This window comes from Rosa rugosa, chromosome 2 (genome assembly GCF_958449725.1).
Source record: "Rosa rugosa chromosome 2, drRosRugo1.1, whole genome shotgun sequence".
Taxonomy (NCBI): Eukaryota; Viridiplantae; Streptophyta; class Magnoliopsida; order Rosales; family Rosaceae; genus Rosa; species Rosa rugosa.
Genome location: NC_084821.1, coordinates 25,284,518 through 25,307,062, shown reverse-complemented (window position 1 = coordinate 25,307,062; position 22,545 = coordinate 25,284,518). Strand labels below are relative to the sequence as shown.

Genomic DNA, 22,545 nt, shown 5'->3' with positions numbered 1-22,545 from the left:
CAATTTGCAGTGTGGAGGGAGAATCAAGCAAAAACCCGATACTAGGGTTTTGAAATTTCTGGAAAATTTTCACCAGCCGATTTCAAGCCCTTCAAGGTAAAATTGGAACTTGTTGTAGTTGAGAAAAATGTTGGGTTTGTTGAGTAGGTAGTGCTGCCAAAATTTGGTGGCCATTGGAGCTGGTGGCGGCGCGTAGGGCAGCTTTTTAATTTTTATTTTTAGCTAATTAAATCCTATAATTGTTGTAGAGGTTGAATATGTGATTTTGGTAAATTTTGGAGAAATTTGACATTGATTGTGAATTTCCGAAGTTTGGGAGTTTCGGATGTCGATTTGTGGGAATCCGACCTTCGGATTTCCCTTATTTCCGCTATGGAATACTTTAATCGATGGATTGATATTAGTGGTGAAGTTTTGCTTGAATCCGGAAAGAAATGGAGATGTTGGTTTACGAGAGGTTTTCGGGTTTCGTTTTAGAATCGTATTTATTCGTTGAATTGTTGTTTACGGAATATAATTGTGCACAGGACGAGGTACCGACCCATCGCTTGACGAGGATCCTTACGCTTGGGTACCACGTAAGCCGTATACTGTGAGTGGACTTTTGTTTTAAATAATGATGCATGCATTTATTTCTCGAATTAATGCTTTATTTAATTATCATATTACTTTTCGAGCATATGATTTGATTTCGAAATTTGATTTCGATTTATCTCGTGGAATTGCTTTCAATGATGATTTTCAGAGATTGATAATGATTTATCTCGGTTATGAATTTCGGATATGAATTTGTTATGCTCGAATTTTGATTTATGATTTATATTGATTTTCGACGAATTATTTTCCTAGGTGATTTCCGGAATTGCATATTATCTTTTCATTCGTCGATTTTGAGATTTCTGAAAGATTTTCGAAATGAGATTTCGATGAAATTATATTTCTTGTTTATTTATCGACTTTCGGTTTTGGCATTGGGAATGCCTTAGTAATGATTTCGGATTGAGATATATGATTTTGTCTAATCTCGCCTATTTTGTTTATTGATTCGAGATTGATTTTGGCGTGTGAGACACATCGTTGGAAATTCATTTGTGAGAGTTTGGGGAAGCTTTATGGATTTATAGATTTACTGGATTTTTGAATATGTTTTATTGAGCCATACTTTGGGGTGATTTTTATCATGCTAGCAGTGAGTCCGCCTTTGTGGCGACGTGATGGGATCACGAAAGCCCGTCAAAATATGGTACCTTCATGCGCAATAAAAGTGATCGAAACCATTGTAAGATGATCCGAAAGTCTTTGATTTCCGAAACCTTTCAAAACTTCAATACCTCCCTTTTTGCACTCTTAATTGGTTCCAAATTCTCGCTACACGGGGCCATCCTCCCCTGACAACATTACAAATTTTAAGATGGACACCCGTCCAACATCATGTATCATCCCTAGCGATACCAAGATCCAGCAGTGGTCCCACCACATTACGATCAAATTTCCAAGTTCAACCCATAAGAAGTTTTACTCAAAATATAACTTAGAACTCCGGTCAAAATATGACCTGAAATACTTCCTGAGTCAACTAGGAAAACCCATGTCCTTAGAGTTACTCTACGTACTACTCTTATAAAATCTCAACCATGTCAATCTATCAATTGCTCCATCAAGAACTTACTACTGTCACTCCCCGAAATTGCATTAAACCATTTCACCTAAAATAAAAAAAACCAAAGACACACACTCATGCACAATATCATTTACAAAGAGTTGGTTCTAATCCTCTCCATTATTTACCGACCAAGATCAACTCCATTGCAAAACTTTAAGCGTCCCGCCTACTTAAACTTAAAACACAAAATGACTTCAAAAACTCACTCATGTACATCTCCATACTCACTACGATCCAAAACTTAAGAAAACCAATTCATAACACAAAGAGCCACAAAAATCAATTTCCTTCACTTGATTAAAACTATGTCCGCAAGTCATGGTCAGGTCAACAGCCCATGGGGTCCAAATGGAGGAAATTTCCAATCCGGTTTCCTTTGTGAATTGCATGGTATCGTTTCAAGATGATGCTCACAACACCAACCACGTCTATGTGACACATCTCCTGAAACTCGGTTCAAAGTCATAACCACTATTTCAATTTGTCCCACTTAAAATAACCATTGTGATTCTAGGTATTCGGAGACGACCCAAAGCTATAGTCACTCGTCTCGTTCACTTAAGCACGGAATCGAACTCCGTACTCGCACCTTAAACTCTTATCCAACAAACTTACTGGCATCGAGGAAGTAATAACCACAACATTTCCTCGACTCACACTTCATAGCACAACTCGAATCTGTAGAGTAGTCTTACTCTACCATCATCAGGGAAAGCTGTAGGACCTGTAAACATTCCGCTACGCAGCGAAAACCCTATGAGGTCGGCGTACAAGAGGCATAGCACCTAAAGGAAAACCAATTAGACATGTACCGTACACACTTGATGAATACATCAGCACCGAAGAGTATATGATGGGGAACCGCTGCAGTCGGGCCATCACTCGGGAGGTACTGTGTAACATCAAGCGTATAAGGTAACAGGATATAAACAAGTCTACAGAATCTGACAACCTAATGCTCTGATACCAACTGACAGGACCCGCCCCGGATTTTACCCTGAAATCCGAAGTAGCCCTGCGGGGCCCACCTTAGAAGAAATTCTACCAAAAATTTGGCAGAACTTCCTCTAAAATGGACTACCCAAAACCTGTAGAAAAACATTTACACTTCTAAACCATCCATCCTTATTCTCCTGAAGCCACCCTGCTCCCCAAATCAACACCATCCCAATTCACATAACACAAATCACAACTTAAATAACATTAATTCCTCAGGTGATCAGAGCAATTCTAATAGCAAGGGTAGTCAAGGAAAACCTAAAACAAAGAGAAAAACGCGGAAGCCATGCTGTTGACTATGCCTCAACTCCAGTGTACGCCCGACCTCAACTAATTTCGCCTGCAAACTGGGCATTTGAAACCGAAGGGCCCAGGGGAAAGTAATTGAAAAACATGTTAGAGTGAGTGGACAAAAATAAACAAATAAATGAATAATTTTAAAGAGAAGAAGCTGTATTACTTTCCCACGAATTTAAATTCATAAAACTTCGATGCATGCAATGTTTATAAAACGTATGTGTTTAAAACTCGGAGTCTCGTGAAAACATACCAGTCCCCGCTGGCTAAAAAATCGGACTAGCCCCGCTAGTCAAGTAACAAATAAAAGGATATGGGGAAGGGATGTCACCATACGGTAAAGGAACCCCTAACCTCGACTGCCACCACATATAGATTGTGTGAGGAGGAGACTAATAACCTCGACTACCACTCACGTGAGGAGGAGAAACCTCGACTGCCACTCACAAACACAAAGTAAGTGAGGAGGAGAATAAGCTACCTCAACTGCCACTCACAAACACAAAGTAAGTGAGGAGGAGACCTAGTAATTGGACCCCGGTATGGTGAAGGAAAACATTCAAAATCCATAAAATCTGAAAGGCTTCCCCAATCTCTCACGAGAAAAATATATATATTCCAATGACGTGACCCCGCACGTCAAAATATTCTCGAAAACATAATCAAATAGGAAAGAATCCTTCCGAAAACCTCAAGTACGATATTATGGTAGAAAAATCTTAAAATCGCCGAATAAGATGTAATAAAATTTCTGGAGTTCTCCTCGGAAAAATCTTCATCGATCATCACATAACTCACAAATTCATTTCCCAACTCATACTCGAGATGGATTAATCAATTCCCGAAAATCAAATCATACTCCCGAAAAATAAATCTTAAATCCAAATCCGAGTATAATAAAATTAAATTCCGAAACTCATACGGAAAAACAATGCCCAAAAGTATAGTCCAAAGCCAAATATTATACTTAATAAATAGAACGATAAATAATTAAATAAACCAATCATCATTTCGGAAAAATAAATGCATGCATCATTCTTTGAAAACAAAAGTCCACTCACAGTACTATTTAGGCGATCAAGCGTGCGAGTTTCTTTGTCGAGCAATAGCTCGGTACGTCGCCCTGTACATAAATATAATTCATGAATAACGGTTCGGCAATTAAATACGAATCCCAAAATCAATCCTCTCAAGCCAACATCTCTATTTCCTTCTCCGATCCAACCCAAACTTTACCACTAACATCATTCCATTAATTTACAAGTTCTAGGGCAAATTCGAGAGAAATCCGACGGTCGGATTCTCGTAAATCGATAATCGAAATTCTAAATTTCAGAAATTTATAATAGATTCAAAACTCCTCCAATCTTCACCAAAATCACATATACAAACTCTACCTCAATTATGTGATTTAATTAGATAAAAACAGAATTTAAGTCACTAATCACGCGCTGCACTATTCACGCGGCGCCACTGTTCACGCGGCGGCCAACATCTCCGATGATCACCAGATTTTGGCAGCAGCTTCATCTCAACCTTCCTAGCATTTTTCTCAACTACACCAAGTTCAGAAAACAACTAGAACTACCTCAACAATTAAGAAAACAGTAAACCCCAATTTGTGAATAGTGCCGGATTTTCAATCTCTAAAATCCTCCAATATATATGCAAAATTATACTCAAAAGAAAGATCATGAGGTAAAGAACAACTTTATACCTTGAGGTTTCTCCAAAATATCGACGGTTTGGACGGATCTCCCTTTCTTTCTTTCTTTCCTTCTTTCTTTCTCTTTCTCCTTCTCTTTCTCTCTCTCTCTTCCTTCCTTTCTGGTTCTGAACGTGATTACATGAATAGTAGAAGAAGATGGCTGATTTAATGAAGTTAGGGACAAGGTGAAATGACTAAAATGCCATCAAAACAAAAATACCCAAAACTTTCGCATACAAACTCCGATTTTAACGTGCCACATGTCTACGAACTCGGTTTAACGTCCTCTACGACTTTCATGAAGAAAATTTTCTCAAATTTTGACCCGAACAAAAAGTCATATTTTAGGGCTCCCTAAAAGTACCGAAACGACAGTAAAAGTGAAAGTAAAAGTCGTTTACCGTCCAAATGACTAGTAAATCGGTAAATTCAGGTTCGGGACGTTATAAACGTTTTTATGTATTTTCCCCCTGGGCCCTTCGGTTTCAAATGCCCAGTTCGCAGTGTAGCTGTTTAGCTTTAGGAGTTGAGGCTTAGCACCACCACCACCACTGCCATCTATCCTTCGTAGGTTACTTGCTAACCTACTTTGTATACCGTTATTTTTGTGGCTTTAGACTGCTCTTATAACCATGAGACTTTTGTATTAATATTGTAACCTATGACTTGGTTGTAATTTGAGTTGCTTGGATAATTTTGATACTCTAAATTGTGGAGTTGTTCGATTTCGGGAGCAGGGTGGCTCCAAGAGTTTTTGGAGGGTTGTTTAGAAGTGTGAATGTGTTTCTACAGGTTTCGGGTAGTCCATTTTAGGGGTGACTCTAAAATTCGGGGCCCCACAGAGCCACCTCGGATTTCAGGGTGAAATTCGGGGCGGGTCCTGTCATTTCTATTGAAGAGCAACATCTCAGGATCGACAATGCCCGGTTAAAGGAAGAGTTAGACCGGGTTTGTGCACTTGTGCACTTGCCGACAAGTTCTTGGGCCGCCCAATTTCGTCTCTTGGTCCGTCAATGGGGCCGCCACTGCCGAGTTCAGCTCTAGAACTCGGAGTTAGGAACAATGGGTTCGGTGGGATGAGCTCAGTGGCTACAACAATGCCATTGGGACTCGATTTCGGAGCGGTACTTGGGGGTGGCATGTCTATTATGGCTCACACTAGGCCGGTGGCGGGAGGGCTCGACGAGAGGACTATGTTTTTGGAGCTAGCTTTGGCGGCCATGGATGAGCTTGTGAAGGTGGCTCAGACTGATGAGCCACTTTGGCTAAGGAGCTTGGAAGGTGGGAGAGAGGTGCTGATGGCTTTTTTCTTATCCATATTTGTTGTCAGTTTAACAACCATTGGATTGAGTTGAGCTGACGTGGCGGGCTCACATAATTATCCAAGCAGATCCTAGCAATCCTTTTTCTAGCAGAGAAGCCGGATCCCTTTCTATATGTACCCAGCATATTTCTAAGTAGACCCAGCAATAATATTTTATGTCATATTGTTCCAACTTTGTCCTTTTACAGTTGGGGGGGAAAAAAAACACCACGCGTGCAGTTCCTCAGCCAACCGTCGCCGCTGACCCTTTCCCCTCATCTCCAGCAGCATTTTCTTCCTCCCTCTGTGAAAACCATAAGGCAAACAACCGAACTCTCCAATACCCAAACAAAACTGTGAAAATCAACCACATATGGCAATTCTATTAGTGAACATTAATATGAGGTCAGAACTGCGAAAATCAGACCTCCGCAGCCTCCTTTGCGACAGCGATCGTTGCGACCGCATGATGAGCGACGGCTCAATTAACTACCCTTTTATGATCTTTCTCTCTCTCCCTCTCTCCTGCCTGGGCAGTTGGCTTAGTTTCTCTTTTGCTACCAGATGATAATTATATTCATGGTTTCATGGTGTTGATTGAACCCACCATCATTCTTTATTTTCTTTAACTAGTTTTGCAATTCCAAACAATTATTGTTCGCAACCCTATGAAACAACTCAGAAACCCAATATTCTAAACGATGAAAAAGTTAAACTACCCAGTGGAGAGTGATAGTCAAGAAAGCCACCAAGAAAATTTGATGCAGAGTTGGGGAAGGACCAGATCAAAGAAAAAAAAAAACAGTCGGGGAAGGAAGTTGGGTACGGCTAGAAGGCTTTTTGAAAAGGTAAGGGTAAAACCGGAAATATAGGACAATTTTTTTTTATGCTAGATATACATAGATATTTGCTGAGTATTTTTTTCTTCATTTTTTTTAAAAAGATGATCAAAGGGTTTATTTATGCTGGGTTTATTTAGCAAGACCCTAAAAAAAAAAAAAAAAACTTATTTACGGCGAGTTTTTGTCGCTGCAGAAGCAAGACCCATAAAAAGGGACAGGATCCTCAATTCCTCACACTACCGAGTTACGGCAGGATTTAGTTTTTGTTCCATCCTTTTCTTCCTGCAACTAAACCCGTCTCTCCATCAATACAAAACCAAGCCTTCCACACCATGCCCACGCAGATTAGCTACAGCAGGGGAGCACGAGAAGTCAAGGTGGAAGAAGTCATTTTGAAATTAAGATCCGACCTGAGCCAGAAGAGTTCGAATTCCCTGCAAATCTCTAGGCCCCGGGAGATCAATATTCAAGGTGTGCTTGTGTTATTATCTGGAATTTCAATTGTTTGGTTATGTTGTTTCTTTTATACCTTATATTTGTGTGTATGATTCTTCCTTTGAATATTTTTACTTGTGGTTTATGTAGGAGGAGTACTGACGGTGGAAGACTGGCAGGAGAAATTCAGATACGTGAAATCAGGTTACGGTCATGGTCATGGTCACGGTCAGGGCGAGAATCCAACCCAGCAGATCGATAAGGACCCGGAGATCAATATTGAAGGTATGCTTTTGCATCTTATTTAATCAATATTCAATTTTCTGTCAAATTGAAACCCAGCAACTTAATTGCTTGATTTTCATGTGAAGGAGATAAAATCAAGAAGGAGACATGAAGAAGATGAGTTGCAGGAGTAGTCGGAGCATTTATGGGTCTTGTCATGAAGGCCATGGCAAAGGATCCTGAATCCCAAAGAGAGATAGAGAGGAGAGAGAGAGAGAGAGAACCAGAAAAAAAAAAATTAAAAAGAGAAAAAAAATAATAAAAAAAAGGATCTCAGGGGTATAATAGTCATTTTAGACCTGTTTTGGACCTGTTGTGTGAGAATTAAAGAGAATAAGGACTATCCAGTTTAATTTGAAAGGCGAGGGACTAAATTGTTTTTCAGGGAAAAGTTTGAGGAGTAACAAGTATTTAATCTTTTTTTTTTTTTTTTTGTGAAAATTCTCCAGAATATATTTACTTTTGGAACAAGTTCCTTTGTTGTGATCGGTTAGAATTAGGAAATCAAAATCAACTAAAACACAGCTAATAGAGAATCAAACATAGAGACAGGAACACCACCAATATCCTGGGCACTTTGCCCTCCAATATTCCTGGAACTCCTTCACTCAACCTTTGAGTGGTAATCTACCACTCTCTACTGCAGAGCTTTCTCCTCAGTTTCTCCTTGAAGTGGAATTTCATCACTCTCATTGCAGTGGTATTCTTGGCATCCTGACTGCCACTCCTGCTGCTTGCCTTTTGCTAGTCGCTCTATTCTCCCTCACTCTCTCCTTGGAGGGGTATTCTGTAAGTCTCCCATTGGAGAGGAATTCCCTCTTCCTTGCAGCATGTGCCACAGTACTTGATTGCCTTGCTTGGCCTCACTCTCTCTCCTTGTGAATGGAATCCCATGACTCTCAAATTGGAGTGGTATCCTCAGCAGCCTGTGTTCTGCTCCTGCTGTTTTCTATTGATTCTGAGCCTAACCTCTTTATATAGGAATAATAACTACTTCCTATTGGTTATAGGCAGTGATGCCTTTTCCCTTTCTCTGACCTACGAGGTACAAAAGGCAACAAAAACTAATTGCACTGGGAAATCATTCATTGGCTGGAACTGTAGTCCGCACAACAGTCTTCTTAATGAAGGGGACAATTATGTAACCTTTAGCACATAATTCAACATCCAAGAGGAGAATGGGGTACTTGTGAAAATGACTCCATAGACTGTTGTGTGAAAAATGACTTTACTTTTCTGTTTAACCGTCTGGCGCCCCGCCATACTCACCCATATCAAGGTTTGGAACATTTGATTGTGGAATTTGCTTCAGATATGAGTAGGATAGTTGCCAATTTGAGCTAGGAGTTACTTCCTCGGCTATCCCACCTGGTCCATGATGCCAGTCTCTATGTAGTGGGTATATTGGTACCGCTGCAACCAACCATTTACTCCTGTTGAGCTCATTGGGCCATGAGTGGCGTTGGGTCATGCCTGCTTTATGCCGATTTACTTAACCATTTTGACAATACATACAGGTTGGAGTTTTCAATCCCACCTTCTCTCTTTCTTACATGTGCCAGCTACTGTGCACTATGATACTGTACTGTTACTAAGCTTTAAGCAGTAATTTGTCTTTTCTTGTTCCTTTGATGTATTTCAATGTGAGAACAGGAAAGTTTAGGCTTATAATATACTCACTGTATGAGTCAGTATGTTTGCCCTATATGCTTTTCTTACCCAGTTGCCAGGCATTTGTGTTTTTGGCTTAATCTTACAACTTCATGCATGGTTTTTTTTTTTTGGTGGAAGAACTGGTTTGCTGTTCCCCCTTCTAGGGGGCTTGAGGTTCCTTAATTCCCAACAGAATTACAGTCAGCACTCGAGTCCCTCAATCTCAATTTAGGTTTGCCTAGAGGTTGTCTGTTAATATTCTTCAATGACTTAATATTGATATGTTTGTTAACAGCTGGTGGTAGTGGTAAAAGTACAGATAATCCTCCTGCAAGGAGTTGGGAAGATGAATCAGATGATGATATGCTCCTTCACATATATGGTATGCTTTTGGCTTCTGTCTTGGGGTTTTCAAGGAATATTATATGACAAATTCTTGCTTGGGCTCCGTGTTGTACGTTGGGGAAAAAAGTGTTTTTTTTTTTTGGGTTATTATCACAAATGGTACCTGAACTATACCTCAATCTTATCGATGGTACCTGAACTTCAATTTTGATCACAACCAGTACCCGAACTTTTCGATTTCATTTTAAATGGTACCTAGAGCCACCTCCGGTCACTATTCCGACTAAAAACGGCATGGGAGGCAATCATAGTGATGATTTTTGATGATTTCAAGGGTTGCAATCATATATAGTGATGATTTTTTGGTAATAGACTTGCCTTGAACTTGTTTTTTTTTTTTTTTTAGATTTGGCTTTTTTGGCCGGAATAGTGACCGAAGGTGGCCTTAGGTACCATTTAGAATGAAATCGAAAAGTTCGGGTACTGGTTGTGATCAAAATTGAAGTTCAGGTACCATCGATAAAATAGAAGATAAGTTTAGGTACCATTTGTGATAATAACCCTTTTTTTTTAATTGGTTTGTGTATGAGAATCCTCTCTCTCTTTCTCTCTATTGGTATGTACTAAATTTCGTTTTTGCAAAACAGTTTGCTAACTTGATTATATTTGGAAATAATTTTTAGAAATAGATTAGGATTCTAGGAAAATTTCATCTCATCTCCTCTAGCTTTACACTCAAAATCCCTTTTATACCTGTGCGTCAGTTTCATCAATGATACTCCTACATTTCACATAGTCCAGCCGTTTATGCTTCCATCAAATGAACTCGTAAATACTGACGTGTGTTGGGCACCTTAGCGCTGATGTTGTGAGCCTCATCAAGTCAACTTTTGCAATGTGTTCACATCAGGTTAATATTCAAAACCTGGTGCTGACATGGTGAGTCTTGTGCACTGCTAAAAGTTTACCTAATGACGCTTGCCAAGTGGGGTCCCCCACATACGTGTCAGCATTTAGTTGCTAATTTGATGGAAACACAAGCAGTTGTAAATTAAGTGAAATTGGAGAGCATAGGAGTATCATTGATGAAATCAAAAGCACAAGAACAGATGATTTTTGGTGTAAAGTTCGAGGAGGTGGATTAAAATTGACCCAAATTTATTATTGCATGTGCTACCAAGTAAATAGTGTCTTTTCTGTTTGCATTATTTAACAAAGATCTCACTAGTAAAAGATAATATAAATGTGAAATGGCTTCTTTTTTCTTTTTTTTTTGGGTCAAAGATACTTCGATTGAAAACACTCAAAGGGTGGAAGTGAAATGACTTATTTGATATGTCATTTCTTGGACGCTTGTTGTGCTTGGAATATTTGCCTGAGTATCGAAGTTGGCTAAATGTTTTATAACCATACAATTATGTATATTAACAATAACAAACTGATCTAGATAGCAAATACTATGCAGGAGTACCATTTGCTGATGGAGAGAATCTTGCGTAGGGCACCCGCACGGACACGTGGTGGGGAGGGCCAATCACTGCCCAGCAGGGGGGTGTTTTGGGTATTGCACTTCAGGGAGCAGGGGTAGTTTTGGAAAAGATAGAAAATTTCCTCTCTTTTGATTGGGGGGCCGTAAAGACACGTGGTGGGGAAACCCCCACCTAAGAATTTCTCTTGCTGATGACGGGTTTGACGGACCTCTTGCAAGATGTGAGCTTTGTGGTCAGACCGTATCTCACTATGCTGCAAGCTGCCCCTACTTGATTCATTTGCCACATCACATAACTCTTCCTCGTGGTTATGACAGAGCTTGTAAGTGTTGTGGTACCAAGGATGGCCACCCTGGTCAAAAGTGGGAGGGATTTGCTATCCGCAAGTATTATTTTAATTGTTGTCGGGGAAGTGACCACTAGGATGGTGACCCAGAATGTCCCAAGAAAAAGCAACGTGTTTCGTAAGCTATCAACAAAATTATGGGGCTTTGTCATTTTCTGGGCTAGTTTGTTGTATTTCTAGCCTTTTCACGCTATGAGTATGTCAAATGTTTTTATTTTAATTCACTTATGTTGTGTTTTGGGTTTTTTGTTATTATATAAGTTGAGAGAAGAAATTAGAAAAATTCAGCTATGTTATATTTTGGGTTCTTTTGTTCTTATATAAGTTGAGAGAAATTAAAATATAGCTTTTTTATCTCTCACCTTGAGAAACCCTAGGCTGGGCTCTCCAATTTCTCGTCCGGCGGCGCCGGATGTCGGGACTAGCCTCCGGCCTCGCCGTCGTCTTGGGGTTTGCTGCTGGACGAGAGATCTATTGCCCATGGGACTTCGTCGGAGGGATTTTCTCGGGTTTTGTCAGATGGTTCGGTGGTGAAGGCGGTGGTCGTGCGATACACAGGGTGGTAATCGAACCTTGTTAATGGGTTCTTCTTGGATCGATGGCGGTGGGGGATTGCGAGGCCTGGATCAGGGATGGTGTTCTGTGGTGATGCAGGTTGCGGCGGCGTGGGTTAGGACGTTTTGGATCGCGGAACTGAGATGGCGTGGCGGTGCGAATCGTAGCGACGTGGGTTGGACGGAACTTGGCCAGACTGTGATGTACGACGGGGGTGATGGGAGGAGCTGGTGGACTTGCCCGAACCAGGATGATGGGCCTGGGTGATCTCCTTGGTGACTACCCTATTGGGCCTCAAGTTTTAGGCTGAGGTTCTGCCCTAGTCTATTGTTAATTTGGGCTAGGGTTTAGGCTTTTGGCCCAACCCTATGTTTTTAGCTTTTTTTTTTATCTAATTACAATAATTTTCCTTGTATTAGGAACCTAGATCTCTAGCGTCTTCGGCGTAGTACCAATGGAGGATCCCCGCTACCACTACGTATTTGAATGTATAATGAGTATGTTTATTTCTATGTACCACTGTGGATACTAACACTATCTTCTTGTCTGTCTATGTCCTTAAATGGCAACGGAAGGGTATGTAACGGCCTATTCTGGCTTGTGATGAATATATGAGAATAAATTAGAAAAATCTTATGAGAAGAAGCAAGTGGGCAAGTGTATGGGGGAGGAAATCATCTGTCCCAGATTTCTGTGTTTTGTGTCACAATTTTGTCACTTACATATTATCACGACACGTGTCATTATTAACACCAGGTTAACCCCGTTTACTAAAGATATTATTTATTTAACAAAAATTTGATATATTAATTAACTAGAGGTTATCTCCTCCCGTGCAAATATTTTCAATGGCCATTTTTTGATGATGATGATAACCTTTGTCTTCTCCTTCTCCTTCTTCTTCAACAAAAAATCTTCATCTTGCCATATGACGATCATATATTTGACCTAGATGAATCAACTTTGTCCTCCCATTCAACGAAAAACCTTTAGGCTCTGTTTGATACCATGAATTGGATTGGATTAAATCCAATCCTGATCAGACTTGATTTACATTGGATTGGAGAAGTCCTGCACCTTTCAAATACCACGTTTGGTAGGCATATATTTAGGCTGATTGGATAAGTCAAAAACAGCCATTTTGAACATTTTCTTTTTATTATCATTTTTTATATTCTCTTGTCAAGCACTCATAAAGATTTGATATAAAAATAAAAAAGATTAATTTCAGTTTAGTACCCTGTGGTTTGGGGGTAACATCATGTCAGTCCCTGCTCTTTCAATTTGATCAGCAACACCCCTGTGCTTTCAATTTCAATCAGCCGTGCTCAAATTTTACTGTTCTGTCCAATTTGAACGTTAACTTTGATTGTGGGGCCCACTTTGGGGGCTAAAAATGTCATTTCATATACATTTTCTTCTTTTCTCCTCCTCTCTCTCAGCTCGATGGTTTCTCTTTCTCTCGTCCCTCTCTCTCTGGGCCGCACGACCCTCTCTCTCTCTCTCTCTAAGCTCCGATGGTTAACTCCGAATAACCCAGCAAGCTCATCTCCCTATAAGGCTCGTCGTCTTCCTCCACTTCCCTCCTCTCCAAACCTGACAACCCACTCTCAATTTGCACCATAAATCCTCCACCATAACCTCTATCGATTTTGCAATCAAAACATAAACACAAAGATCAAATCTAATAGTAACCCATTCAACTTCAATTCTTAATCGTCAATAACTAAACTTACAGAAGAACATGGCACATCAAGTTCACCATTCAAAACTATATCTGGACGAAACAACCAAAGTTCAAACAATAACCACAATCTCCATCTTACCTCAGACAAACGAATTCAAGATTGCTCTTTGAGCTACTGCCTTTGCTTTCTAAACAAAGAACACAACGACTGGTCATCCCCGTCACAATACCAACACCGAATTCATTGTTCACACACTTCATTTCGACGAAAATGGCTCCTTCCTCCTAAAATCACAAAAATGTATATATCACAGTTGCAAATTAGGTACCAATTAACTGCGAAACAGATATAAATTGAAACCCAGAAGCCAAACTATCACAATTGGATTGAAAATCGAAGTGATTCTTCGATATAAATAAGGGAGAAATTCCAAAGCGCAAACCTTCAAAACCCAATTCTCCCCCTTCGAAAAAATATAACACCCCAGACCAAAACCAATCAAAACCCATAATTCAGAAGCCAATAATTCAATAGACCCAGACAGACACGTGACATAATTCTTCAAAAGCTTTGATTTTTATACCCAGAAAATTTTAAAGAAACAGATAGGAAGCTTGATTTGTAGATCTCCGAGAAGCTTCCGGCGTGGAAATAGAACTTAGCGGCAAGGTTGTCCAGGTCGCTCTGCATCAGAAGCTTGCTGCTGTAGGAAAGCTTGAGGAGACACGTGTGGGAGCGAATCTGAGGGTGGAGGTTTGGGCGGAGAGGCGGCGAGACTTGAGGAGAGGGAGAGATGGCGAGTAGTGTATGGTGGCTGGGTTTGTGCCAATCATCGATTCTCTTTGGGTTTGGGTCGGGTTTGTGCTGTGGTTCGAGTAGTAATGGCGATGTTAAGAATCGGTGGCCGGACGCCATGATTTCCGGCAGTGGCAGTGTGTGGGTGAGAGAGAGAGAGAAGGTCGTGCGGCCCAAAGAGAGAAGGAGGAGAGAAAGAGAGAGAAAGTGAAACCATCGAGGTGAGAGAGAGGAGGAGAAAAGAAGAAAATGTATATGAAATGACATTTTAGCCCCCAAAGTGGGCCCCATAGTCAAAGTTACCATTCAAATTGGCGGAACAGTAAAATTTGGGCACGGCTGATTGAAATTGAAAGCACAGGGGTGTTGCTGATCAAATTGAAAGAGCAGGGACTGACATGATGTTACCCCCAAACCACAGGGTACTAAACTGAAATTAATCCAAATAAAAATAAATGCACTCAAACTAAAATATGAAATTTACAACAATAATTCTGGACATAGGATTTAATAAATCAATCTCCTAAAAAAACAAATATGATATACCTTATAGGCTTATACTAGCAAGTACAATTACTATATTAATATTATCAATAAATTTATGATGCCCAAACTAATGCGAAACTGTAAATAATATAACAAGTCAAAAGGATTTCACCATACCAAGTTACAAGAAGGAAACATATCAACAGTATAGAATCATTTCAAGAGAGATAAGCTAAAGAACTCCAAGTACTTTCTCAAAAATACTATGTCATCTAAGATCATGGAAAGAGGACATAAATCAATATGATTAGCTTTCAGCTCAGGTTTTCAAGCTGAAAATACAAGGACAAAATGTGTTTTCTGGAAAACGGGGATTGCAAGGCACGTATCAATCCTTACTGGGTAGAAACCAAAAATAATACACAGAACACTAGATTTTTGGTTACGCAGTGAAAACCTCAATCATGAGATTAAAAACAGTGTGGGGCTCTTACTCTTGAGAACCCAAAATAAGAATTAACTTATATGAAGGATATGTTCTTTAGAAACTTGAATAGCACTAGCTCGGCTACAATGATTAGACAAAAACTAATCCAAAGTTTGTCTTCCTTCTTGAATTCCTTCTTCACTTGAACGATCTCCAAATATGGCTCTCCTTTCTTCACAGCACCTCCACTGATCTCAAGAGAAGTTATGCACATGAAACAATGATCACGAACACTTAAACATGGACCAAGTGTTTTGACTCTCGTGAATATTTTATCTTAGGCAAACAATCAAGACTCACCAACTAATTCTTGCGTTCCTAGATGCAAACATATTGACCGTGTATATTTCTGAATATAAGAAGGACCAACGGCCAAACCTCTAACCCCAAAGATTCTACCCTAATTCTCCTTTAATTAGGAAAGAAACTTTCCATATAAGAAATCCAACAAATCTTAAGGAAAATCAATTAGGAATAGACAAGTCCTAAAAACTCTAGGACATCAACACCACGATTTTAACAATCAGAAAAATCTTTAAAAACATAAATATATAAAACCCAAGACCTACTTTCCAAAATCGGACTCCAAATAAAACTGACTACAGACTCGGGGATTGCAACACATGTTGCAATCCCATGCTTATGCAGATGCATTTATCTGATGATTCTCCGAGATTAGTAAAGGGACTTTGTCATAGCTTTGTATGGGAATGCCAATACGAATGTACAAGAATTGTACCTGCAATCTCCCCCTTTGGCATTCCTATACAAAACACATCTAATCAACGCAAACTCCCCCTCAACAAGTACAGGAGGAGAGAATCACAATCCATACTTTTCCTGAAACACTTATCACACATTGGTAAAATGCATAAGATAGAATAACGTTATCACAGTCACACATCTAATTTCTCCCCCTTTTTGAATAGGAATGACAAAGGTAACATACATAGCGGAAGCAATGTAGAAAGAGGATCACAAATAGATGGTGCACAGTAGACACTAGCCCAAGTCGAATCAATCAGAGGAAGATAGTCCAAGTATTAATACTCCCCCTAAGTGTGATCATGTTATGAAAGATGCAGGAATGAAATGTAAACACACAATGAGTGGGTTGTATCCAAATGCTAAGAACAGATTTAATTCGCATAGCTTTTCCAACAAGAGCAATACCACTTAACCATAAACAAGAGTGCAACAAAATAAGTTCACACGAGTGAATTGATTCGGACAATCACAAGGTAAGATAGAGGTTGATCGAGTATTCTATACCTCTTGTTGTGAAGAGTGAACAAATCTCAAGATGGGGTGTGTAATATTTGTGGAAACCTGAAAAGCAACGCTCACGAACGAAACAAATGTAAGCACGTAAACTATATTCCCCCTTATAACACCGTGTGGGCATGGTTTTGGATTTTTTTCTTTTGGCCTTTCACACAAAGTAACATTTTTGCTCAAGAAGACTACGACCCATGTAACAAGTATTATGCTAGCAGCTCCCAAGTCATATGACTTTAGGGTACTAGATGTAACAAGGACATCCCAAAGAGCACATCTACTCGAGTCAATAGTTTCACAATCCACCGGGGTGACCAAACCATTCCCGTTTCTTCCCAATTCTCATATCATTCGTCACAACCGAGGCCTGTTTACTTTGGGAATAGCCTGGCCAAGCTCCATAAATCATTCATTCATCATTTTTTTAATAATTTTTTTTAATCAAGGAGCAACAAAAAAGGAATCATTTCGAACATGAGAATTGAGAACAGGCCAACCAACAAATATGACTTACCACCACTTAGAGTATGTGTGCATGTGAGGATTCAAAGTGATAGAGAATATGTTGTTCAAGCTCACAATTACAGAGTGATGCAAGAGCAAATTCAAAACAGGCTAGGTACCTCATTGCACACAGATTTAAGGAAAAGAGTATGGCCCTTGTCAATCTAAGTTCAAAATAATCTGTCAGACACTCGGGGATACAAACCACCATTTTTCAATCCTAAATTTCCAGAAACTGAATCTAACAATGCAGAAACGTAAAGAAAATGCACCTATACTATCATGAAGACATACACCATGAATGCATGCAAATGGATCAAATGAAGTGAGAGTATCAATACTTAGAGCATCCACCAACAGTGCTTCTAAATAATTCAAATTGAGTTCTGTCTAACGGCCTAGTAAACGAATTAGCCAATTTGTGTTCAGTAGGAACGAAAGCAAGCTCAAGCATATTATCAAGATTATCCGTATGAGTAGAAAAATGATTATTTGAACCTTTTTTAATCTAGATTTGCTTCTGCTTTGTTTTTGTTTCAAGATCCACGGGGATTGAAGCCAGCTTTGCAATCATGGCGATCAGATTCAGACCCTCTTTCAACTCAGCTTGCAACGAGGCAGGTGAGTTAATTCTTAACGTTTTCCTCTAATTTTGAGTAACCCTGCGAAGCATATTGCACCTAGGACGTATGTGTCCTAATTTTCCACAATAATGACAAGTAGGAATGAAGTTTTTGGGGTTGTGAATATACCTGGGCTGACAAAGTTTGTTAGGGCTTACCGAGGAGCTTTTCTGAAGTGTTTGGTGAGCCACACGTGGTTTTGATTTTGCAAGCAACTTGGAACCAGACCCATTTTCACAAGAACTTTGTGGCTAACTTAATGAGCTTTCACATTCCACACCTTTTACAAACCTCAAAGGCTTGCAGGTCTCACCATTGTATCCTAATCCCTCTTTGTTGCAATGAGCTTTGCCTAATCCAATCATTTTTTAGACTTTTTTCAGACCCTATAGAGAACTTGTTCAAGCTTTCCTTGACCCTCAATAATTCATCCTGCAACTTCTCATTTTCAAGAGTTAGTGAAACATTTAGATTAGATTGAGCTTTTATTTCAACCTGCAAAACTTTGATTTTGTTAGTAAGCTCATCATGTTCCTTGTCCCAATCTTGAGACCCGGCCTTACCCTGCAAAACTTTGATCTTATCAACAAGGTTAGCACGCTCTTCTTCCCAATCTCTCAAAGAAATTTCAAAATTTTGCTCAATTTTTTCTTTTTCCACTCTCAATGATTCAACTTCTTTTTCAAGTTTGTAATTTTTTCGAACAATTTTTGAAGCATTATACAATTGCTTACACTTTTCACTTGTTTCTTCATCAAGAGTATCATCTTCTAAATCAGAAACATCAGATAATCTAGAATCAAAAGAGGAAGTAAGAGCAAAATTTACCTCTTTGTCATCGGATTGAGAGCCTTCATCACTGTCACTCCAAGTAGATTTTAGAGCCTTGTTTCCACACAAATTATACCTCTTATTGCCACAATCAGTAGCAAGGTGTCCAATTCCACCACACTCAAAGCATTTAGGTTTGTTAGGAACAATTTTCGAAGAGTTTCCAAAGGATTTTTTGTTTTTCAGAAAATTTTTGAACTCTTTTGTCAACAGCGATAAATCCACATAACCATAATCAACATCATCTTTCTTTTTAACAGAAGAGAAAGTAATATTTTTTACCTTTTTCTTGGGCTTGATCCTCATCTCAAAGGTCTTGAGATTACCAATAAGTTCGTCAAGAGGAGTCTCCTCTATAGCTGTCTGTTTGGATTGAAACTTTGATGAAAGAGACCTAAGAATTTTCTTGACAATCCGATGCTCTTCAAAAGGATCACCAAGACTGTGACACTGACTTGTCACATTCATAAGACGAGCATGAAAGTCATCTACTGATTCATCCTCCCCCATTTGCATGTTTTCAAACTCTAAGGCAAGTCTCTGAAGTTTCTGGCCTCTAACCTTTTTGTTGCCTTCATAAGTGACCTCAAGAAGATCCCATGCCTGTTTTGCCATGTCACAGTGGTTGATTCTCACCCTCTCCTTCTTGGATAAAGCTATGTATAAGGAATTCCGTGCCTTGAAATCACAACTTCTATTTCCACTACACCAATTTCGGAATCAGACAACACATATCAGATGACAGCAACCATTTTAACTGTCGTCTGAAATAATCAGACGACAGCAAGAAATATTATGTCGTCTAAGTTTTTGAATCCAACAATGGTTTTTTCTTGGCTCTTGTGCAAAAGCATTTCAGACAATGGTTGATTTTTTTGATGTTGTCTGAATGAGTCAATTCAGACAACAGTTATTATGTAATATTGTCCAAGGTTCATTTATACAATGGTTTATTTTTGCTGTTGTCTGATTATTTTCAGTCACACAGCTGTTTTATTTTATTTTAGGTGTCTGTTGTCTGATAGCTTTTAAGTCAATGCCTGGTGAAAGATGTTGTTTGATTGTTCTGATTCACACAACAGTTTTTTAGTTGTCTATTGTGCTACTCTCTTTCAGACAATGTACTGAAATTGATGTTGTCTGAGTTTTAGGATTCAATATGCTGGCGCGCTGGTTAATTGACTCAAATTTTTAGCCAAATTCTAATTTCCCTCCTAGAAACTGACGCCAAATTCTAACTTATCTCTGTAGAGTCCAGATCAACTCTCCATTCTTCTCTTCTTCTGTGTTTTTTGCTTCTCAGTCTCCACTAAAAATAGAGAAAAAAAAACCAAACCCTCACCCCCTGCCTTCGATTAACTATGCAAAAGCCAAGCCGGTGTCTTTTCCAGATTTTAATATATGCAAGTCGACGATAACCTAAATCAGCTTCAATCTCTTCTCTTCGGAACCGAACTCGCCGACGAGAGAAAAGACTTCTCCTCCGCTCAGATCTGCAGTCTTCGTCCCACAGTCCCACTCGATCTTAGCTCGACCATGCTTTCGTCAGCCTTATTCTCCGCAAAGCCGTCTCCAAGCTCGGTGAGGCTCGTTGTCCGCGCATTTCTGATTCCGATTGGTACGCCTATTTCTCTTCCCCTCTCAGAGCTTCGACTCTCTTCACGGTACTATTTTTCAAGTTGTTTTTTCCTTCGCTCGCTTAATTATTGCTACTGATAGTGGGTTTGCCTTGGAATCCTTGGATTGTTGATTATGGATTTTGGGTTCTGTAATTTCATACCAGTGAGTTCTTGTTTCCCCTAAAATTGTTAATTTTTGATATGATCTGTATTTATTGTTTAATCGTGTATATTAGGGTTATATTGATCTTGTTAGGGATTTGAGTGTGGAATTTTGGGGAGCGGATTCAGTTTACGATTGAATGTGGAATTTTGTTAGGGATTTGAGTGTGGAATTTTGTTAGGAATGACTGAATGTTCTAATGGAGTCTAAAGATGGTAAAAAGTCTAGCAGTGGTAAATCCTTATTCTACGAAGCACCTATCGGATACAACATTGAAGACGTTCGACCCAACGGTGGAATCAAGAAGTTCAGATCTGCTGCGTACTCCAACGTAAGTTTTGGATTTTGATTAATGCCAACTTTGAGTATGGGACTGGATATGGTTTTGTGGGAATCTGATGCAATGCAACTAAAATGGTTTTTACTTTATCTATACTTGATTCTGTTTGTTAATGATTTGCAGGACAGTAAGCGTAGAGGAGTTGAAAATTTCTTGTGACTAGCAATGGCTTAGGTAGATGATTACCTTCGGAAACAAGCTGTTGAATTGTTGCAAGCTATGAATGGGGGATACTATAAAGAGGACAATATCCCCTGCCAGATTGAAGAGGTTATTAGATTTTAATTTCACAACAAAGAGTACTTGTATTGTTACCGCTTTGCATTGTTTTTTTTTTTTTTGCACTGTTTTATGCAGCTAGGATATCATTTGTTCTTCTTTCTTTTCAATTTGTAGGGTCTCTTCTTGGGTTCTTTTGGAGCTGCAAATGACGAGGAAGAACTAAACAGGTTGAACATTACTCACATTTTGACAGTGGGTAGTGCAATGCCTCCTGCATATCCAAATGATTTTGTCTATAAGGTTTTAAAAGATGGGAACATTCTTCTGTGCTGTGGTGAAATAAGTTAATTATCTTCTTTTCGTGTTTTTTTTTTCCTGGGAATGTCTTTTGGCTTTTAAACCAGAGTCTATGTTTTTGAGATAATTTCCTTTAGTCTAGTCTCCTAGTTTCTTATTTCTTGCACTCAGTCTACTACTCGTGTTATCTAACCATTTGTTTTGTATAGCTGGGATGATCCTTTAGCTTTTAATTTTTTTTGCATCATATCTTTTCCTATAAAATATAAATAGTTCTCCTTTGGTATAGTCTGTTCTCACACATGAGAAGGCATTCTGCAGTACTTTTCCCACTTCATTATGGCCCGTTCTCACCAGCCTTTACATCATGACAATCCCTCAGAACTCCATACAAGTATCTAATGCCTTGAACCTATAAGCGTTTCTGAACCCTATAAAACATAAGTTTGATATTGTTTCAAGCAAAGGTGGACTTCTGGAACTGAAATTTCTTTTTACTTTATGATGCTTTTTCAAAATTGAGGTAGTTTCTGACGGACCAAGTACGAACATAAAACAGCACTTTGATGAGTGTTTCGATTACATTGAGGAAGCTAAAAGATCTGGTGGCAGTGTGCTGGTTCATTGCTTTGTGGGAAGATCCAGAAGGTTTTGTCTCCCTGTCTACATTATTCCTGTTTCAGCTTATTGACTCATTTGTAGTGACACGTATATCATGGATCTGATGACCGCACACTGTTGATAACTGATAAGTCCCATAAAATGTGAACCCCTGAAGTATACTTCTACTGATCTCTTTCTTGTAAAATTGACATAATACAATTTGCAAGGAGCTTTTAGGATTAGTTTCTGATAAGGAGTCCCATACTCAAAAAGTTAAGCCAGTAAGCTACTCTTTTTACTTCTATTTTTCTTTCCTAATGCAATTTTTACTCCTTTGGTTTCAGGGGCAATGACGGCTTTGCTTCGAAATCTTGATCATTGCATCTCAAGCTATTCATCTGTAAGTTCAATTCATCTCCTGGAGTTTGAGAATAAACCGTCGTTGATATGTATGGATCAAAACAGAATATATAACTAGATCTTAGAAATGTTGATGAAATGAATTATCTCACGTGTTTGTAGGTTATACGAAAATCTGAGATAGAGGATGTAGAGGAATGCTTCAAACTTTTTTCTTTGGAAGAGGCGGCTAAATTTGACGAAGTGACCCTTGCCAATGTGAACAACTTCAAAAAGCGCTCAAAAAGCCAGTCACCTAATGCAATCCACAAAGAATATATAGTGGTAA

At 39.2% G+C, this 22,545-nt stretch overlaps 2 protein-coding genes and 1 long non-coding RNA gene across 3 annotated transcripts; 2 read left to right on the top strand and 1 right to left on the bottom strand.

Annotated features, from left to right (window-relative positions):
• Nucleotides 1-2,847: 2,847 nt before the first annotated feature.
• Nucleotides 2,848-4,789, bottom strand: LOC133733869 (uncharacterized). The gene is made up of 2 exons (XR_009857949.1): nucleotides 4,677-4,789; nucleotides 2,848-3,009 (listed from the first exon to the last, which is right to left on the bottom strand). It is a non-coding gene; the product is annotated as an uncharacterized LOC133733869 (long non-coding RNA).
• A 2,160-nt stretch (nucleotides 4,790-6,949) lies between these two features.
• LOC133732828 (uncharacterized) lies at nucleotides 6,950-11,604 on the top strand. The gene is made up of 5 exons (XM_062160418.1): nucleotides 6,950-7,283; nucleotides 7,398-7,532; nucleotides 9,481-9,567; nucleotides 10,996-11,013; nucleotides 11,214-11,604. The coding sequence occupies exons 1-5, from the start codon at nucleotides 7,145-7,147 to the stop codon at nucleotides 11,441-11,443; spliced, it is 609 nt and encodes a 202-aa protein (XP_062016402.1). The 5' UTR covers nucleotides 6,950-7,144; the 3' UTR covers nucleotides 11,444-11,604.
• Nucleotides 11,605-19,799: 8,195 nt separating this feature from the next.
• LOC133730579 (dual specificity protein phosphatase 1-like) lies at nucleotides 19,800-22,195 on the top strand. The gene is made up of 4 exons (XM_062158140.1): nucleotides 19,800-20,726; nucleotides 20,859-21,005; nucleotides 21,132-21,300; nucleotides 21,758-22,195. The coding sequence occupies exons 2-4, from the start codon at nucleotides 20,955-20,957 to the stop codon at nucleotides 21,943-21,945; spliced, it is 408 nt and encodes a 135-aa protein (XP_062014124.1). The 5' UTR covers nucleotides 19,800-20,726; nucleotides 20,859-20,954; the 3' UTR covers nucleotides 21,946-22,195.
• Nucleotides 22,196-22,545: the final 350 nt, after the last annotated feature.

Coding starts and splice junctions, on each gene's coding strand:
- LOC133730579 (XM_062158140.1), top strand. CDS start 20,955: ATGAATGGGGGATACTATAAAGAGGACAATATCCCCTGCCAGATTGAA. Junction 21,006..21,131: donor TCCCCTGCCAGATTGAAGAG/GTTATTAGATTT, acceptor TTCAATTTGTAG/GGTCTCTTCTTGGGTTCTTT. Junction 21,301..21,757: donor TCTGTGCTGTGGTGAAATAA/GTTAATTATCTT, acceptor TTTTTACTTTAT/GATGCTTTTTCAAAATTGAG.
- LOC133732828 (XM_062160418.1), top strand. CDS start 7,145: ATGCCCACGCAGATTAGCTACAGCAGGGGAGCACGAGAAGTCAAGGTG. Junction 7,284..7,397: donor CCGGGAGATCAATATTCAAG/GTGTGCTTGTGT, acceptor TGGTTTATGTAG/GAGGAGTACTGACGGTGGAA. Junction 7,533..9,480: donor CCCGGAGATCAATATTGAAG/GTATGCTTTTGC, acceptor GTTTGTTAACAG/CTGGTGGTAGTGGTAAAAGT.